At 44.4% G+C, this 19,580-nt stretch overlaps 1 protein-coding gene across 1 annotated transcript in view; it reads right to left on the bottom strand.

Moving 5' to 3' along the window:
• The window catches only part of LOC308134735 (teneurin-3), a gene marked incomplete at its 5' end in the record, with an annotated part of 101,370 nt that overhangs the window by 39,507 nt on the left and 42,283 nt on the right, over positions 1–19,580 (bottom strand). Inside the window, 4 exon segments of the mRNA XM_080502516.1 lie at positions 7,423–7,566; positions 9,458–9,725; positions 14,155–14,416; positions 17,036–17,155. Of these exon segments, the coding sequence (XP_080358642.1) occupies positions 7,423–7,566; positions 9,458–9,725; positions 14,155–14,416; positions 17,036–17,155 (794 nt within the window).

Raw genomic sequence — 19,580 nt, 5'->3', positions numbered from 1 at the left:
CGCTTCTGAGACACTCGGCTGAGGAAGGAAGGCAGGCCGGAGCTCGGGGAGCCCAAATATCCGGGAGCACAAACAATAACCTCAATGGTTTACTTAAGGTTTGATGCTCCGGCACATAAAGTGAAGCTGATTCACAGGTTTGCTCCGTGTGGTTGTGGACGAGACTTCCTTGTAAATTTAGCTGCATACCACGATCCCACGCCACCGCCGCCGCTTCTTCTGAAGCCAGCGGATCCAAAGGAGTACAAAGCAGAGCAGTGGTCGTTTTCAATGCTGCTGTACTTTACTAGAGTGTTTTTCAACCACGGTGCCGCGGCACACTGGTGTTTCGTGAGATCTCGTCAGGTGAGCCGTGGGAAATTTCCTAAAAATCATCTGCTCTCACGGCGACAGTGTGTTGCAGAGTAATCATGTATGAATACTCTTCACCACTAGAGGGCAGCACAGAACTTTGCCGGTGAAATGTAAAGTGACAGACGTCAGTGTGGTTCATCTCCACCTCCTGCTACCATCTTGTATCAAAGTACTGTGTCAGTGACAGTGATGGAGAAGTTTTTGAAAACCAGGATCTCAGCTCTTCATCCATCAGGTCCAGGTTTCACACTGAGGGAGTCACTATTAAAAAAAAGTCCTTGCTTTCTGGATTTACTGGATTCCTGTTGATAAAACTTTGATGAGAAAGACTTTATATTGTTAATAGAGGCTACAGAGGTTCACATTTTAACATTTTCGGGTACTGGTGTGCCTCCAGATGTTTCCAAACAAAAAAGTGTGTCTCGGCTCAAAAAGGTTGAAAAACACTGCTTTACTAATCACGCCGGCGAACGACTGACGCAGCTTGAGGATGGAGGTCGTCTCAGCTCGGTGCAGTGAGTCGGTGGAACGGAGCTAAAAATGCACTTTATTTATCATTATTATTATTTTCAATTCATGCTTATTATCGCTATGTTGAGTATTTGTGAATTTTATCTCAATAGTTTATTTTGCTTTATTTTTGAATCGCCTTTTTTTGCGCTCTTGTCTTGTTTGTCCCTCCCGGGCCTCCGTCGTTCCTCAGTGTTGGTTGCAGTCGTCTGGGAATTCACTGCCGCAACTTCGCGCCGGTTTGTCTGTAAATGTAGTAGTTTATGTCGAAGTTTTTACTGTAGATCGGTTGTCACAGTGTGGTGTCATGTTACTGTGCTGCTTTGTTTAGTTTTAACCTCTATTTTAACTTTTACAAGCAGATATAAGCTCATTAATTTTGGTGCGATTTCCCAGTGACGTCATCACACCGGTGAACACTGTGTTTGTTTTATGTTCAGAACCAGAGTGGAGGAAAGGCCAGTGGGACGATTAAGTGTATTTCTAATCTTTTCTACAGGTATGTTTTAAGTTTTTATTTTATTTCCGTTCGTTCGTTCCACCCCATGTATTGTATTTACGTATTTAACAGAAGGCAGTATTGAGAATTTTGTATTTCATTTTAGTTCATTGTTCAGATTTAATGTTCAAAATGCACTTTTAAAATGTTGTGTTTGTTTTAATGGCCGAGGAACCAGAGTGGAGGAAAGGCCAGTGGGAAGATTAAGTGTATTTGTAATCTTTTCTACAGTAAATCGAGACTGAAGACTTAATCCACTCGTCATTATTTTAAAGTTACTTCAAGAAGCAGGAAACCATGTGGATATGTTGGGCTTTTCTATTTTCTCTATAAAAGCACATTGGAATGACTGTAATGTATTTAAAAATGTCTTTTTTTTTCATTAAAAACACTATGGAGAGAGTTTTGCTGGAGATTTTTTTACAGATCGTCCATCTCTATACTATTTATATCGATTTGAATGTTTTGTGAAGGTTTGACTGCAACGTACAGATTAATGCCAAAGACAAAATGTTTTGTGGAGAATTTAGTGAACCATGAAAATACCAATGAAACAATTATCGAAAACAAAAAAAGAAGAAGAAGAAGCAGGAAACCTCCACCCGCCCGCTGAAAGGCGTGACCTCCGACGACGACAGAGTTCTCCATCTGCCTGATGGAGGAAACTCTGCGCCAACCAGCGAGGAAGTTAATCACCCGGGCTGAACTCGCACTTCCCCGCAGTCTCTACATTTAAATAAAAAGGTGATTTCTGTTCGTGTGCTATATCTTCTTTCTTTCAAGCCCATTTCTCCCCCCCCCCCTTTTTTTTTCCCCACCTCTTCTTTTCCTTCTTCTTCTTCTTCAAAGAAATGTTTTTCGCTAGCAGCTTAAAACAGGAGCAGAGTTAACAAGATCATATTTCAAGGAAAAGTTCCCTTTGCATTTGAAAATGCGCCGGTGCACTCCGAGTGACCCGGACGTTACAAACACACCTGCCAAGATGTGAACACTTCCAGTATATAAACCCCCGACGGAGGCATAACGGCCGTCCGTCACGGAGGCGACCGCCTGGCCGACCGCCGTCGCCCGGGCTGGCGACGCCCACATCAGTCTGACGGGAAAAAAAAAACCTTCGCTTGTGTTTCGCCGGCTCGTTTACGTGACGACGGCGCGACACGGTGTTCCGAACGCTGGAGTTCTACCGCACGTGCATGAGTAGAACCTCTAGACCAGGGGGGTCCAACATGAGGCCCGGGGGGGCCAGAACGGCCCGCCAGAGGATCTAATCCGGCCGCCGTGGGATTTTTTGAGTTTTTTTGTTAAAGTATAAATATGAAAACTGACAGAGGCTGATCTAAACACACTTAGATCGGCAAAAATGACATTCAAAACCGGCCTTGGTCGGAATTAATTAATGCGTCTGTGGAGGTCACATGACGCAACGCCTTTCACAATAAAACAACGAGTCCAATTTATGTGAAGTGACACTTTAGACACGTAAACTCAAAAATTATTTCCAGATGATGACAAATTGTTTTAATCCTGAATAAAAATACGATATCCAGATAGTTTCTTTTTTGCAAATATAATATCTGATTTCCTTTAATATGTGTATTTCAGAATAGACTGGAAAATTCTTGCAGTTACAAAAGGATCAAAGGAAGGAAAGACTTTGACATTTGTCCATAGCTGTAGTTTAATATGTGATGTTGGACTTGTCGGGCCTCCAGAGGTCAGAGGTCAGATCAGGTTGATGTGGCTCCTCAACTGAAACCAGTTTGACGCCCCTGATCTAGAAGTTTAAAACGTTCTTGAACAAGGGAAACGTCCATAAGATGAATTGTGACGGAGAATGAAGTTTTAATACGAACACGGTGTTCTGGACAAGTGTGGCTGAATCACAAGAACAACAGCAGCGATGAAAACGTTGAACTCTGAACAGAAGCTCTTCTGATCTCAACAACAGAAGACGAGACGTCAAACACATTTATTGCATTTGAGTAAAATTGCGGCACAATAACTAATATCCACCAACAGCTCTTGTTCCATCTTAGTTTAATGAAAAAAGTGCATTCTGACATCTCACCTGCGAGAAAACATTATTTTATGTTTTTATAAATGGAGCTTCCATGCTAACGCCGTTTCACTAACATTTCCCGCATTTGTTTCCATCTGCTAGCGTCGTATTGTGGCTTATTTTCGATTTTAGTAATTCATGTCTCCTTCATTTTATTAGAACTCTGCAGGTTACGTACATGCGTTCAGAGCGGTGGCGGTTCGGGGGCGGAGCCTTTTTCCCCGGAAGGCTTTTATAAGAAATAGGTAAGAGAACTGAATTCATCGTGAATGTATTAGGGACAATAATTAATTAATGAAAATGTGTGGCAGCTCTGACAGCGCCAGACTATTTATAAAGATTTACTGGGAATTAAAAATGTTTTAAAAAATCTAAAACTTTATAGAACGTCAATCCCTGCTGGAGTTAAAAATACATGAAAATCATGACGGTCAAACAGATTTGAGCACAAGGTGTGAGAGAAAACGTCAGAGGCAGCAAGAGGCTCCAAACCAACAAACATTGATCTTTTTTTTAACATGATTTTTTAGGGTAGTGGACACAAGAGATATCAGTGATGCTGCCATGAAGTCCCAGAGCCTCGCTGCCAGGGGGCAAAATGTAAAAAACCCAGAAATCTACAGCCAGAGGAGGTTTTCTTTTTAGACATTTTACTGAATCTTGCACCAGAAGGAATCATGACAAATTGGCTTCATGTTGAGATTGTAGTCATTTTCGGTAGAAATTGTTGGGTTTTGTGAAAATATAGATATTTTCATGTATAATTTGAGCCACAACAAAAAAAGAAAATGAAAATTGAAATTTAAAGGTTACTATTCTGCTTTTTTTCTATTCCAGCAACTCAAGATAAAACGTGGGCCGGCAACTAAAACGTGATCTTCACCAAAAAGAGTTCATCCGAACATGCTTTGAGAGAGAGAGAGAGAGAGAGAGAGAGAGAGAGAGAGAGAGAGAGCGAGAGACAGAGACCAAGAGACAGAGAGCGCAAGAGAGAGAGAGAGCATGAGAGAGAGAGTGAGAGAGAGAGCAAGAGAGAGAGAGAGCATGAGAGAGAGACTGAGAGAGAGAGCAAGAGAGAGAGAGAGAGCGAGAGAGAGAGAGAGCAAGAGAGAGAGAGAGCGCAAGAGAGAGAGAGCAAGAGAGTGAGAGAGAGAGCAAGAGAGAGAGAGAGTGAGAGAGAGAGCAAGAGAGAGAGAGCGTGAGAGAGTGAGAGAGACAGAGAGAGAGAGAGAGAGTGCAAGAGAGAGAGAGTGAGAGAGAGTAAGAGAGAGAGAGTGAGAGAGAGAGAGAGTGAGAGAGAGCAAGAGAGAGAGAGCAAGAGAGAGAGAGCAAGAGAGAGAGAGAGTGAGAGAGAGAGTGAGAGAGAGATCAAATGAGAGAGTGAGAGAGAGAGAGAGAGCAAGAGAGAGAGAGAGCAAGAGAGAGAGAGAGAGAGAGCAAGAGAGCGAGAGAGAGTGAGACAGAGCGCGAGAGAGAGAGAGACAGAGAGAGCGAGAGAGAGCGCGTGCGAGAGAGAGAGAGAGACTGAGAGAGAGAGAGCAAGCGAGAGAGAGAGAGTGAGAGAGAGAGTGAGAGAGAGATCAAATGAGAGAGTGAGAGAGAGAGAGAGAGCAAGAGAGAGAGAGAGCAAGAGAGAGAGCGAGAGAGAGTGAGACAGAGCGCGAGAGAGAGAGAGACAGAGAGAGGGAGAGAGAGCGCGTGCGAGAGAGAGAGAGAGACTGAGAGAGAGAGAGCAAGCAAGAGAGAGAGAGTGAGAGAGAGAGCGCGAGAGAGAGAGAGAAAGAGAGAGAGAGAGAGCGAGAGTGAGAGAGAGAGAGAGAGCGAGAGAGAGTGAGAGAGAGAGAGAGAGCAAGAGAGCGAGAGAGAGAGCGAAACAGAGAGAGAGCACGAGAGAGAGTGAGAGAGAGCGAGAGAGAGAGAGAGAGCGAGCGAGTTGTAAAAACAAAGAGGCTTCAGTAGAAAATGAGCGACCCGTCGACGGAATCAAAACGTGAAAAGCGGCGAGGAATGAAAACAAGCCCAAACAAAGCGTCTCCTCCAGTGAGGCGGAGGTCCGACCTCCGTCGCTCTCATGATGAAAGGGACACAAAACGTGTCGGACAAGTGGAAACAAGGGCCGCGAGCCGGAGAGAGTTTTAATGTCAGAGTGAGAGTGCGCCCTTCCCCCGGGCCCGGCGGCGGCGGCCTTCCGATAATTGCAGTCACATTACTGCCTCCACGGCGGCGAGAGAGAGAGAGAGAGAGAGCAAGAGAGAGAGCGCGAGAGAGAGAGAGAGAGAGAGAGAGAGAGAGCCGAACCCTTTAACAGTGAGCCCACGGAACTCTCCAGATTACAGCGTGACCTCGCGCCGCCGCAACCCAGCCGTGACTTTGGCTCTTATGTATATTTGATAGTTTCGTAACGTACGTTTGACTTTCCCCGCCGACTCGCCCTCGCCCCGCCGATTAAAGCGGGATCCGATGGACGACGGCAGCGCCAAATTAATTAGGCCTTATCAAACGAGCGCGAGAATTAAACATGACGCCTGTTCGTCAGCGGCGCGGGGCTCCGCTAGCCGTCTTGCCTAATAATAGCCGAATGGCGGGGAACGGCGGCGCCGGCGCCCTGCGCCCCCCCCCCACGCTGATTTATTCAGTCATTACCGTGAACGATCGGCCCTTCACGACTCTCCTCTATTATCTTGCAGATGGGATGACGAACCATATTTCATTTTTTGATTCGAGCGTTTGTGGCGGCGGCGGCGGCGTCGGGGGGGCGGAGACCACCCGGCCGGCCCGGAGAGATTTCATTTTCAATTTTCATTTTATTATTTATTTCATTCATTCAAAACAATGCAACAGAATTTCGTATGAATGAAAAGGAGCAGAAAGAAGTCAAACCTATAATCAACACTAAATCATTTACAGTTCCAGTTCACATGCACCTTATTTTAACCGTTTGACCGTTCGCACTACTTTTTAAAAAATATATCTAAATACGTTTTTTTAATGCCTTTTTTTACCGGTTGCTAAGCAACGACATTTCGTTGCCAGTTCCTCACTGTGTGATGTTCTGCAATGACAATAAAGAAAGTCCAAGTCCAAGTTCATTCACATGCAGCCGTTTTTTTCCAAAACATCAAAGACAAAATAAATCAATAAGGTCGTATTTCTGTAACATTGATCATTTAACAAGTTTCTTAAACACATCAGTGGATTTAGAAGTTTTAGTTTTACACTCAAGACGGTTCCACAGACCGACTCCTTCCATTCAGATGCTTTTTTCCTTTACGGCCGATTGAAACCTGGGTTTTGTAAAAAAACCTCAGTTCCTTTCAGTTCACATCTACTTTTTCTCTCTCGGCCAATCTGTTTTGTAATTTGTTCGGTAAAAATGTCCAGATGAGCTTTAAACATGGTTTTTAGAAGGTTCTACTCCACTAGATCTTTACATTTCAGTGATTTTAGTCTAGATAAAGGATCAGTATGGTCTCTGGAACCACTTCCACTAGCGACTCTAATCGATTAGATTAGAGTCGCTAGTGGAAGTTACTTTACTTTACTCACTTTGAGTTGCTGTTCAGTAAATGTGCGGCCAGAAGGAGCTTCAGGAACACTTTGGAAAAACGACTGAGAAACACTGGGAAACACGAACGAACCACGGCCATGGTACAAAGTCCTTCTGCGCCCTCTAGTGGCCCGACACGCCCACTACATCGTTTTCAGTCTTTCTGCCTTTGACGTGTAAACGAACGTCACTTTTCACAAAAGTTGCTGCGTGAACGTGAAACGTGGCTGAAATGTTTGTCGTGTAAACGAAAATTAGTGAACTACGTCCAAAACTACCGTAATTTCTGGACTATAAGCCGCCACTTTTTTTCACACTTAAACGACGACTCGCCTGGTTTATGGATTTTTTCAGTTCATATCTACTTTTTCTCTCGGGCGAATCTGTTTTGCAATTTGTTCGGTAAAAATGTCCAGACGAGCTTTTTAACGCGGTCAACGGCGGTCCCCTCACCGTTCTGGATGTCCAGCACGTGATGCTTGTCCAGCATCCAGCCGCCCATGTTGGTGGCGTCCACCTCGTAGCCCTGCAGCACCGCCGTCCTCTTCTCCCACAGCACCACGTCCAGGCAGGACTCGTACTCGTAGCCCACCGACACTGGAAGGCAGAAACGGGGTTATATATTTGTGCCAAAATTCTGAGCGAGCGATGGGAAAATTTGAGCGCAAAAAATATTAATTGTGCAAACAACACTAATGGCATTTTGAGGAAATATTTAAATTGCGCAAAGAAAAACTTGACATTGTTCAAAAATCATTTCTGCGCTCAGATTCTTCCTCTGCGCTCAACCTCTCTCTCTCTCTCTCTCTCTCTCTCTCTCTCTCGCTCAAATCTCTCCACCTCCGCTCAAGTCCTGCTGTGCGCTCGCTCAAAATGTGCAAAGCCCAAATGTGACAGACACGGTTGTCCACCAATCACAGAGATTCCGGGCGGGCGTTGAATCCTGATTGGTTACTTCGGATTCTGGAAGTGCCTCATAACCAACGAAGAAGAAGAAGAAGAAGAAGAGGAAGAGGAAGAGGAAGAGGAAGAGGAAGAGGAAGAGGAAGAGGAAGAGGAAGAGGAAGAAGAAGAAGAAGAAGAAGAAGAAGAAGAAGAAGAAGAAGAAGAAGAAGAAGAAGAAGAAGAAGAAGAAGAAGAAGAAGAAGAAGAAGAAGAAGGAAAAACAAACTGCGAGTTAAAACAGAAATAAGGAAAACTAAAGATAATGATCCTGGATTACAACATGTTTTCCCTCGCAGTTTGTTTCTCCCTCTTCTTCTTCTTCTTCTTCTTCTTCTTCTTCTTCTTCTTCATTGGTTATGAGGCACTTCCAGAATCCGAAGTAACCAATCAGAATTCACCGCCCGCCCCGAATCTCTGTGATTGGTGGACAACTGTATCTGTCACATTTGGACTTTGCACATTTTGAGCGAGCGCACAGCAGGACTTGAGCGGAGGTGGAGAGATTTGAGCGAGCGAGCGAGCGAGCGAGAGAGAGAGAGAGAGAGAGAGAGGTTGAGAGCGCAGAGGAAGAATCTGAGCGCAGAAATGATTTTTGAGCGCAATCTCAAGTTTTTCTTTGCGCAATTTAAATATTTCCTCAAAATGCTATTAGTGTTGTTTGCACAATAAAACATTTTTGCGCTCAAATTTTCCCATCGCTCGCTCAGAATTTTGGCACAAATATAACCCCATAAAGGCGATCAGCCGCTGAACCCCCACACTTCCCGCGTCCGCCGCACTCTCCCGCCTCCAACTCTGTAATTTACTCCAGCTGGGGTGATTTTTTTTTCTTTTTTTTCTAAGAAGACCTGTGGCGCCGCCGTTTGTCTTGCTTTATTATGTGCAAATAAACTACAGTGCGACATCAGGCGTGAATTATTTAAACATTATTCCAAATTTCATAAACGCTGCGACACGGGTACAACCGTGAGCCATGAAGGAGTCCTGCTGATTGTCGGGGGATGGGAGGGGGGTTGGGGGGGGTCGACATAAGCGAGATGAGTGTGATATTCTGCTCCCGTACGGAATCCCTCCGAGGTTTACACCCATCAGATTATCATAAATACACTGTGACGCCTAAGACGACAATTTAATTATCATTAAAATAATAACGTGGTGTCAAAACATTCCGTCGTTTATGTTGTCATGATTGACTTTTTTATTTATTTTTTTGGGGGGTTGTTTTTTTGCCCGGATGCCGCCTTATAGGCGATACTTTAAGTCGGAGCACAGCTGCTGAAATATCATACACGGCAAAAACAAAGAAGTCAGCAAACGGAGCAACGGCCTTCAACAATGCAACACTAGAGGGGGTTTCAGCGTTTCACGCCACCTGCTAAATCTTTATTGGGCATTGTGAGGAAAAGCTGTCCCCGGGTGAATAATCCTCTGTTTAGAAAAATCAATCTTCGGGAAGTTCAACCGAGGTTCAGCGCCTGCAGGCGGGAGGCGGTGGGGGGGGGGGGTTGGGGGGGTTGGAGGGGGTTGGGGGGGGGGGACTCACCCACGGCCTCGGCCAGGCCGAACACCATCTGGCCGTAGGCGTCGGTCTTGTCCCAGATGAAGGTGTAGGAGAGGTCGGGGAAGGCCGGGAAGGACTTCTGGAACTGGCGGCCGGTGACGGCCACCATCAGGTGCACCTTCATCAGGCCGAAGGGCAGCCGGTCCTGGGTCAGCAGCACCTTCAGGATGGGCTTGTAGCCGGCCGCCCTGGAGCTCAGGTACACCAGGTTGAGGTCGCTGCCCGGGATGGCCACTTGCTCGTGAAGAACCTGGAATGTTAATTCATTTAGCAGTCGGACTGAAGCCAAGCGCAGCGGGGAGAGGCAGGAAACACGACGTCCAACGCGTGTTTCCCTCACGACTCATCAGGGGAAAGTCCGGCAAGGGATGGAGTATCAGGAAGAATGCTGAACTTAACCCTTAGATGCTCAGACCCCACAGGTTGTTATTCTTCAACATCTTTAAAATGAAAAGTTGTAATATCTTCATATTCCAGGTATTCCTCATAAAACATGTTTGTGACATGAGGCCATTTGCATTTTTATTAATTTTTTCATACATTTTCAGAAATTGCAGTTTTTGTATCACGACCCCACTCTTCCACAAGCAGTTCCTCTGGAATCTTCTGTGAAACTTAATTCTTAGCAACTCTGACGGTCCAACTTACACACCTGATGTCATCAGTCTCACCGCCCTGGAGGTTATTTTTATCCAGCAACGTACAGGTAAGTATTATCTCCATTTATGAACTTATTTTTCATTGACAAATTATGATGTGTGATCAAATTAGTGATCAAATGTGTGATCAGATTAGTCTACTTTGTTGTTAGCTAACAGTATTGTATTTCGGTAGGTAACTGCAATTTCTTAAAATTAATGAAAAAATAAATAAAAATGCAAATAGTCTCATGTCACAAGCATGTTTTATGAGGAATACCTGGAATATGAAAATATTACAACTCTTTGTTTTAATAAGAATAGAAGAATAACAACCCAGTATATTGGCAAAAACGCATTGATTTGAATTGGGGTCATTTTTGACCCCACGTGTGGAAAAGTGTAGGAACTGGTAGGTTGAGCATCCAAGGGTTAAGGTTAAAACACATTTCTTTTAATGACAATGAAGGTTTGGCTATTTGCTTTAACACCTGATTGGAAAGAATTATGTAAAACTGCATTCATACACACACTCATCACTCCTCGTCAGTCATACTGAGAGTATTTTCCTGATAAATAACACTTTGTATTTCACACTATAGCAAATAACGGTTGTTTAGTTTATCTGTGTCTGCAAAGGGTTAATGTGTATTGAAGCTGGACAATACTGTAATAGCATTATTATTATTATTATCACTATTATCATTATTATCATTATTATTATTATTATTATTATCATTATCATCATTATTATCATTATTATTGTTATATTATGATTGTTGTTGTTATTATTGTTATCATTATATTATTATTATTATTATCATTATTATTATTATTATTATTATCATTATCATCATTCTTATCATTATTATTGTTATATTATGATTGTTGTTGTTATTATTGTTATCATTATATTATTATTATTATTATTATTATTATTATTATTATTATTATCAGCATTATTATTATTATTATTATTATTATTATTATTACTATTATTATCGTTATTATCGTTATTATTATTATCTATCCATCTACGTATCCGTCTATCGAGACACAGATTTTATTTCCAAGAACCCAAATTATCTTTAAAAGACGCTGCGATCAAAAGACAGAACAGTACATAAGTTGAGTATATTGATATACAGTCGACGAGCGTTTTCTCTTTTAAAGTTGCTCCACATCCGGGGGCAGAGCATGAAAAGGTTGTTTTTCTCTCCCCATGAATCTTTCCAAACTGTCTGGAACGAGCGCTCAGAATTTAACTGGATAAAAGCGCCAAGACAGTTTGGAATCCGAGGTGATATTTCTTTGTAGAAGACGTCTCCCTGCGCTTTGTACTCGGGGAAGTCCAGCCTCCCAGATCCTTCAGTGTCACAGGGTTTGAATCGCAGATAAAGAAAGATGCTCTAATAAAAAAAGTAAGAATGTTCACTCCACCTCTTTACTGCAGTGAGAATAGAGGCAGAGGCAGTGAACGTGTTCAGAGTTCTGTAGGAAAGGCGGAGTGCAGCTTTGTGCCTGAGGACTAATTACTGCAGTGGAGTCACAGACCAGCTCTGACTCAACAGAATGAACGAGTGAATGAGTGAGTGAGTGAATAGAAGAAGTGGCTCTTGTGTCCTTCGATAGGAAGTATTTCAATTTGGTTCACTTGAAGGTTCTGATGGTATTTCAAAGAGAAGCTTAAAGTCCCAGTGTAATGAAGGTTCCACCTCCAGAACACTCTGGTGTCTCTTCTAGAACGTTTTCCTGCTAACTGGCTGAAGGTAAAATGTTAAAACACGACAATCTGAGAGAAAATAGCCGATAAACGGCGCTATTTCCTCTGCTGGGCGGAGCTTCTGACAATAATAGAGTGACATCACGAGTTGTGCACACGCCCAAGTTGTGTTTACATTATGGAGGATCAGAGTTTTGACCACGAAGAGGCTGAATTTAACCAGATTTCATCATCATGGTCATTTCAAACCCAGTGATTGATGAAGAAGATACAGAAGGTGGTTCTGCCATCGGTGACCCCGTCTGGAACATGTTTGAGGAAGCAGAAGACGCTTCGTCCTCCATTCGTCCTCGTCTCCTCGCCTCAGCAGCCGCCACTTTTCACCTTTGAGGCTTTGAGGCTCCTGACTTTTGGCAGAACGACCGGCTTCCTGGTTCCAACACGTCCAAGAGCTTTTCTGACTGCGGAATCACCGAAGATGATTCCGCAGTTCCGATGTTAAGATGATGTCTACTAGCCGCATGAGCTAGCAGCTCCCGCGGCTAGCGGCTCCTCTCCTTTCCTCCTCTCTGGTCTCTTCCAGGCTCAATCTTTCATCAAGGCTCATAAAACGCCGACTATAACTTCAAAACACTGTAAAAACTTGATATTTAAGAGGGAAACAAGCCGATATAAACACAACAGATCGAGATCTGCACAACTCGTGACATCACACATAGGCTCCGCCCACAATGGCCATGAAGGAGAAGGATTCCCCCGATTTCATCGGCTGGAGATTCAAAATTCAAATAACTTTGTTATGCGACAACATGGTGGGGCAGAGTCGGAGGAACCTTACAAGTAGAACCCAACTATCGTTTTTTGCAAAGTAGTGTGTTACATTTCACCAGGATATCAACCAGGATGTTAACCAGGATATTAACCAGGATGTTAACCAGGATATTAACCAGGATATTAACCAGGATGTTAACCAGGATATCAACCAGGATATTAACCAGGATGTTAACCAGGATATTAACCAGGATATTAACCAGGATACTAACCAGGATATTAACCAGGATATTAACCAGGATACTAACCAGGATATTAACCAGGATGTTAACCAGGATATTAACCAGGATATTAACCAGGATATTAACCAGGATCCTACATGGACGGTAGTTGTGCTACAAGCTGCAGCATAAAAGTGAAGATTTAAGAGAAAAGTAAACTCTCTAACCAATAACTTACTAGTGACGTGCCGCAGTAAACAACTAATGCTTCTCACCGCTGCCGGATAAACAGTCGACTCTGAAATTTACCTAAAATTATGGATTTTTTTTCCCGGAGTCAAAACAAGGTCTTAAATATGCCAAACACCAAATGAAAAATGAGGCAAGTCCACAGGCAGTGGAGGAATTCTTCATTATGTGACTCTCCAAGCATTAATGGTCTGTTTGACCAGACCAGACCGCAGCAACAGGGACAGTCTACTTATTTATTTATCTGCTTATTTGAGCAGTAAACATTCTGCTCAAAAGCAGTGGGCCGACCCCCAAATCCAGTGCAATAAAAAGTACATTTTACTGGTATAAAAAGATCAAAACGTCAACAAAACATCAACAAAAGAGAAGTTGTTACATTTCAAACGACTATATTAATATGGACTAAACTTACAACACACACACACACACACACACACACACACACATGCACATATAAGTTGATCCTACTTCTTCACTACATTTCTTCCTCTCTGTATATTTCAAAAGTCTTTTGTTTGTATTTATATTTTGAACAGGTTGATGTTTGGACGTCGTTTCAACTCCGTCTCAATTATTCACCTTTAACTGTCGATCTAAATCTTTTGGGGGTTCTACTGTGTTTCTGAGTCCTAAAGTTTAATTTATCACGTATTTCATAACGACCAGTACGATCTGGGAACCTTCTTTGTATTTGTCTTGGTAACAATCTGTAACTTGCTTTATAGAACATCTGTACTGCTTTGAACTCAATGATGTCACAAAGCTTCATGATCTTTGATTTTAAAAAATAATGAGTTTGTGTGATCCAGAAACCAACTTCATGAATTAATCCAATAGCTCTTTTTTTTTTTGCAACACTACTATTGGTTTTACCGTGTTTTTATAAGTACTACTACTGGATTCCCTCGCTTTTATGAGTCTCAGTCAAGTTTCCTTCTCTTCACATAAAACTGAAGTTCGAGCAAAAAAAGCTGCAGAGTCGTATTTAAAATTTTAAATTTGGGGATGTTTTGTTTTTTGTTTTTTCGGCTGCGCCTTCCACGCCACCGGACACGGGTCGAGACGTGACCTCACCTGGGTCTCGGGGACGATGGGGCTGTCCTCCGGGGACGTCTTGTACAGCGTGGAGAGGGGCGTGGCCAGCATGAGGGGGTTGGGCCGGACCAGGCCGGTCAGGTAGCAGCTGGGGATGTCGTTGCCCTCCCGCTTCATCACCGCCGTGTCCATGACGTGGAAGACGTTCCAGGGCAGCCACACCGTGCGGTACAGCGTAGGGAAGGGGGCGCGCTCGTAGCTCAGCGTCAGGGACGCGCCGCCGTTCGCCAGCAGGTCGAACCTCGAAACACACCAACGTGACAAGAACACTTAGAACCACGCCAGGGAGCTGGATTGTTGTTGTGGTGACTGTCAAAATAAAACCACCAAGTTGTACTGTTATTATGGTGACTGTCAAAATAAAACTACCAAGCTGGATTGTTATTATGGTGACTGTCAAAATAAAACCACCAAGTTGGACTGTTATTATGGTGACTGTGTCAAAATAAAACCACCAAGCTGGATTGTCATTATGGTGACTGTGACAAAATAAAACCACCAAGCTGGATTGTTATTATGGTGACTGTCAAAATAAAACCACCAAGTTGGATTGTTATTACGGTGACTGTCAAAATAAAACCACCAAGTTGTACTGTTATTATGGTGACTGTGTCAAAATAAAACCACCAAGCTGGATTGTCATTATGGTGACTGTGACAAAATAAAACCACCAAGCTGGATTGTTATTATGGTGACTGTCAAAATAAAACCACCAAGTTGTATTGTTATTATGGTGACTGTCAAAATAAAACCACCAAGCTTGATTGTCATTATGGTGACTGTCAAAATAAAACCACCAAGTTGGACTGTTATTATGGTGACTGTGTCAAAATAAAACCACCAAGCTGGATTGTCATTATGGTGACTGTGACAAAATAAAACCACCAAGCTGGATTGTTACTATGGTGACTGTCAAAATAAAACCACCAAGTTGGATTGTTATTACGGTGACTGTCAAAATAAAACCACCAAGTTGTACTGTTATTATGGTGACTGTCAAAATAAAACCAGCAAGCTTGATTGTTATTATGGTGTTATTATTATTATCATCATTATTAATATTATTAAAGGTTATATATATATATATATATATATATATATATATATATATATATATATATATATATATATATATATATATATATATATATATATATATATATATATATATATAAATCAAAGGAAGATGTTCCCACAGCAAAGTGCATTAAGTATCAGAGGAACATTTTATAGAAGTTGAGTTCATAAAAGACTCCAAAGGGACATTTTTTTGTTGGTTTGTTTAAAAAGAATCCAGACACTGTTTGTTCCCTCGAACTCAAACAAACAAACACCTGGCCTCCATTACATTATTTCTCAGTATTACACGTTAAAAACTGCAAAACATTGTCTCGGTCTCATTTTCACAGTTGAGGCGAGACTTTCCGCGGTTGTGACGACAGACCGAAATGAGAAAACGGAAGTCGAGCGTAATTTAAATCTTTTGTAGATAGAAGCAAAAATAAAACATAAATAAAAACGTCTTTTCTTTAAATGACCATACCCAGAAAGACGGGCGTGTTGTTGCTGAGGTTGGAAGCGGAGCGGCTTCCTCGCTCAGAGGCGGAGGAGTCCTTCTTATGGACTGAGTGGAATCGTTTGCAACTCCCATAGAATATTATCATTCACTGAGTCTAATTTATGACTCCTGCCCGACCAGGCGCGACGCTGCGAGACACTTTCTGCTGGATTTGGTCTTTGAGTGTCGAGTCCCAGGAGTTTTCCTTCTTGCTGAACGGCTTTAATTAGTACCACGCTACTCCGGGAAGGGAAAAAAAAAAAAAAGAAAAAGTTACTGGTTTGGAAATGAAAGGGCGAGTCGTTGAAGTGCTGCTCTAGATATTTTATATTTTGGCTCTACTGCTGAGATCTGTGGGGGAGGGGCGGGGGCGGGGGGGGGGGGGGGGGGGGACATGGGCGATCACATGACCACAGAGGTGCATGGAGTCAAATCCATATTGATCGCGCACACACACACACACACACACACACACACGCACACACACGCACACACACGCACACACACACACACACACACACACACACACACACACGTCAGCAGCCAAGCAGTGCAGCTGACCTGAAACAGCTTCCTTCTTGAGCTCTCTCCACTCTGGGCAGTGGGAAGCTCACAGCTGTGAAGCCAGGCTCTCTAAACCCCCCCCCCCCCCCCCCTCCCCTCCCCCCTCCCCCCAACCACCCCCTCCAGAACACTGAGCGGATCTGTTGGCTAACCAAGTGTGATTATCCCCGACCATTTATCACGCTCCCTGTCAGAAGAGTTGCCGGGCGGAATATCCGAAGGAATCAGTTAATCCCGGGGAAACGCCGTGTGTCCTGAACCCCCGCTTCATCGCTTCGTCTGGTGACCGATCACAAAACATACAATCGACCCCCCCCCCCAGCCCCCCGTGAAATATGCCAAATACGTTAGTCTTGTATGCCGTTGTTACGCCGCCGTCGCTGAAGGTCAGACGGTAATCCCATGTTTTACCACACCGCGGGCAGATTGATTCCACCCGAGCCGATTCCATGCATCTTAAACAGCCGGGTTCCAAAATGGCCTCCGCCTCTCGTGACGTCTGCGTGAGGAATTGTCGTCGGGGCGAGAACTCGACGCCGCTGTTTCCATTTTGTCTGGAGATTAACGGCGGGACGGCGCTTCTGGCGCCACGCGGCTTCTTCCTGCGGGTTCCTACACCGCGGCCGGACAGCCACTGACCGTCACCGCTAAACCGCTGGCGGTGGGAGAGTGTGTGTGTGTGTGTGTGTGTGTGTGTGTGTGTGTGTGTGTGTGTGTGTGTGTGTGTGTGTGTCTTACATGCCGTCCTGCCGTGTGACGGTGTAGCCGTACTCCGGGTAGTGCAGGAAGGACACGTTGACTCCGATCAGCGGCGTGCCGTCTCCCGTCAGGACCTGACCCCGGATGACCGACGCCAGGCTGCGTTGGGTAAACAAACAAACAAACAAACAGATGCATAAACAAACAGACAATGGTGTCAAGCTACCACGGCATCACCACGGCATCACCACGGCATCACCACGGCCTCACCACGGCATCACCACGGCATCACCACGGTATTACCACGGCCTCACCACGGCATCACCACGGCATCACCACGGTATTACCACGGCCTCACCACGGCATCACCACGGTATCACCCCGGTATTACCACGGTACTACCACGGCCTCACCACGGCATCACCACGGCCTCACCACGGCATCACCACGGCCTCACCACGGCATCACCACGGTATTACCACGGTACTACCACGGCATCACCACGGCCTCACCACGGCATCACCACGGCATCACCACGGCATCACCACGGCATCACCACGGTATTACCACGGTATTACCACGGTCTCACCACGGTACTACCACGGTATTACCACGGCCTCATCACGGTATCACCACAGTATCACCACGGTACCACGGTATCACTACGGTATCACCACATGTCGGCATACGGCAACCAACTGTCAGCGACACTCCGAGCCAGCGGCGAGCAGAGGTACAATTTGCTGACCCCCCACACACACACACACACACACACACACACACACACACACACACACACACACACACACACACACACACACACACACACACACACACACACACACACACACACACAGTTAAAGAAGTGCTCATCCAGTGGGAAACTCCACCTTAATATTTCGCGGCGCCTTGCATTCCTATTGCAGCTTTGATATTCTGCAACAAATTGATATTTTTGAAAAAACCCTTTTTTTAAGTATTATTTTTCTCGACGACCCGCTGCGCTCACAACCACATCCCCCCCCCCCCCCCCCCCCCCCCCGGGGCGATTCAATTTGCGACGGCACGTCAACGGTAAGAAAGTCAAACCGCGCATTACCGTCGACAAACAAGATCCTGAGTGAAATGATCAATGGGACGACGGAGCGACGACATCCCGGCGCCGGCGCCTTCAAATGAGATTCATGAGAGAAATATTCAGCATTGTCGTCCCTCCGACCTCGCCAAATTAAGAGTTTCCCTAAAAAAATTTGCACTTGAAGAGGGTGCGATCCACGTGTGATTACGCTAGCAAGTACTGTTGCAGCTAGTACCCCTCCCCGCTCCCCCCCCCCCACCCCCCACCACCACCAGAATGATGAATGTCTGTGGTGGCGCCGGTGATGAAAGATAATATATCAACGGGCGTCGTGTTGGAACGAGCTCTTCAGCGCCGTTATAGATACGCTCTTGATGTGAGGAGTTTGGCGGCTGACGTGTCAAGAGGCACTTTACAGGATCCGGAACAACAAAATACAACGCTGGAGGCAAACTGTCACACCGTGAAACACAATGGAGGGGAAATAAAAAAATAAAGTAAAAAAAAAAAAATAGTAAAAGCAATCGCCACAGCAGTTTAGAGAGGTGAAAACGAAAGTATTGTAGATGTGAGGGGGGGGGGGGGGGGGGGAAACGCAATTTGAATAGGAAAATACAAAATGTTACAAAATGTTCTGCTGTGAAAAGTGGAAATGTGAAGTTTTTTTTTTTTTTTGGTTTGAAGTCGACAGGCAGAGGAAAAAAAGAGACTTTTGTCAGCGCGGAGCTTTTATTTGCTCTCAGTATTTCTGGGTGTGTTCACACCTGGTGGGCTGGTATCTGTGGTACCCCCCCCCCCCCCCCGCACCCCCCCCAACCCACACCAAACACATGACAAGGACTCTTTTTTTTTTCCACTTCCAAAAATATGACTATTGGAATCTCCCAGGAAATGTTCTTCTCGTTACACTGGAGAAGCTGCTGTGGTTTTATTCTGAAAGGTTACACTGAAAGGGGTTTATGCACTGAAGCTCATCGTGCAATTTTAAATAAAACATTTAGGAAGACCGGAGGTCAGGGCAGGACGGGCCCGGCTGGAAGCTCGGGATTCAAACACCACAGGGAGGACATGAACCGCCGCGACCTCCGAAAGTCACACTCATTTAAAATAAATGTCTTATTATTGACAATAATACTTTCTTTCTTTTATTCAGCAAGATTTCTTGCAGCGGTTTGGACTCTGGCCTCACGGTGAGTAAATCCCTGGTTTGAGTCCGGTTGAGTGTCTGTGCAGGTCAGTGTGTGACGCCAACGGCATTGTTATCGCGTGACTGTCAAAATAAAACTACCAAGCTGGATTGTTATAATGGTGACTGTCAAAAGGAAGCTACCAAGTAGGTTTGTTATCACGGTGACTGTCAAAATAAAACCACTAAGCTGGATTGTTATCACGTGACTGTCAAAATAAAACTACCAAGTTGGATTGTTATCATGGTGACTGTCAAAATAAAACTACCCAGATGGATTGTTATCACGTGACTGTCAAAATACAACTACCAAGTTGGAT

The sequence above is a fragment of the Blennius ocellaris genome (assembly GCF_963422515.1).
Source record: "Blennius ocellaris genome assembly, chromosome: 9".
Lineage (NCBI taxonomy): Eukaryota > Metazoa > Chordata > Actinopteri > Blenniiformes > Blenniidae > Blennius > Blennius ocellaris.
This window is presented reverse-complemented; position numbering and strand designations above follow the sequence as displayed.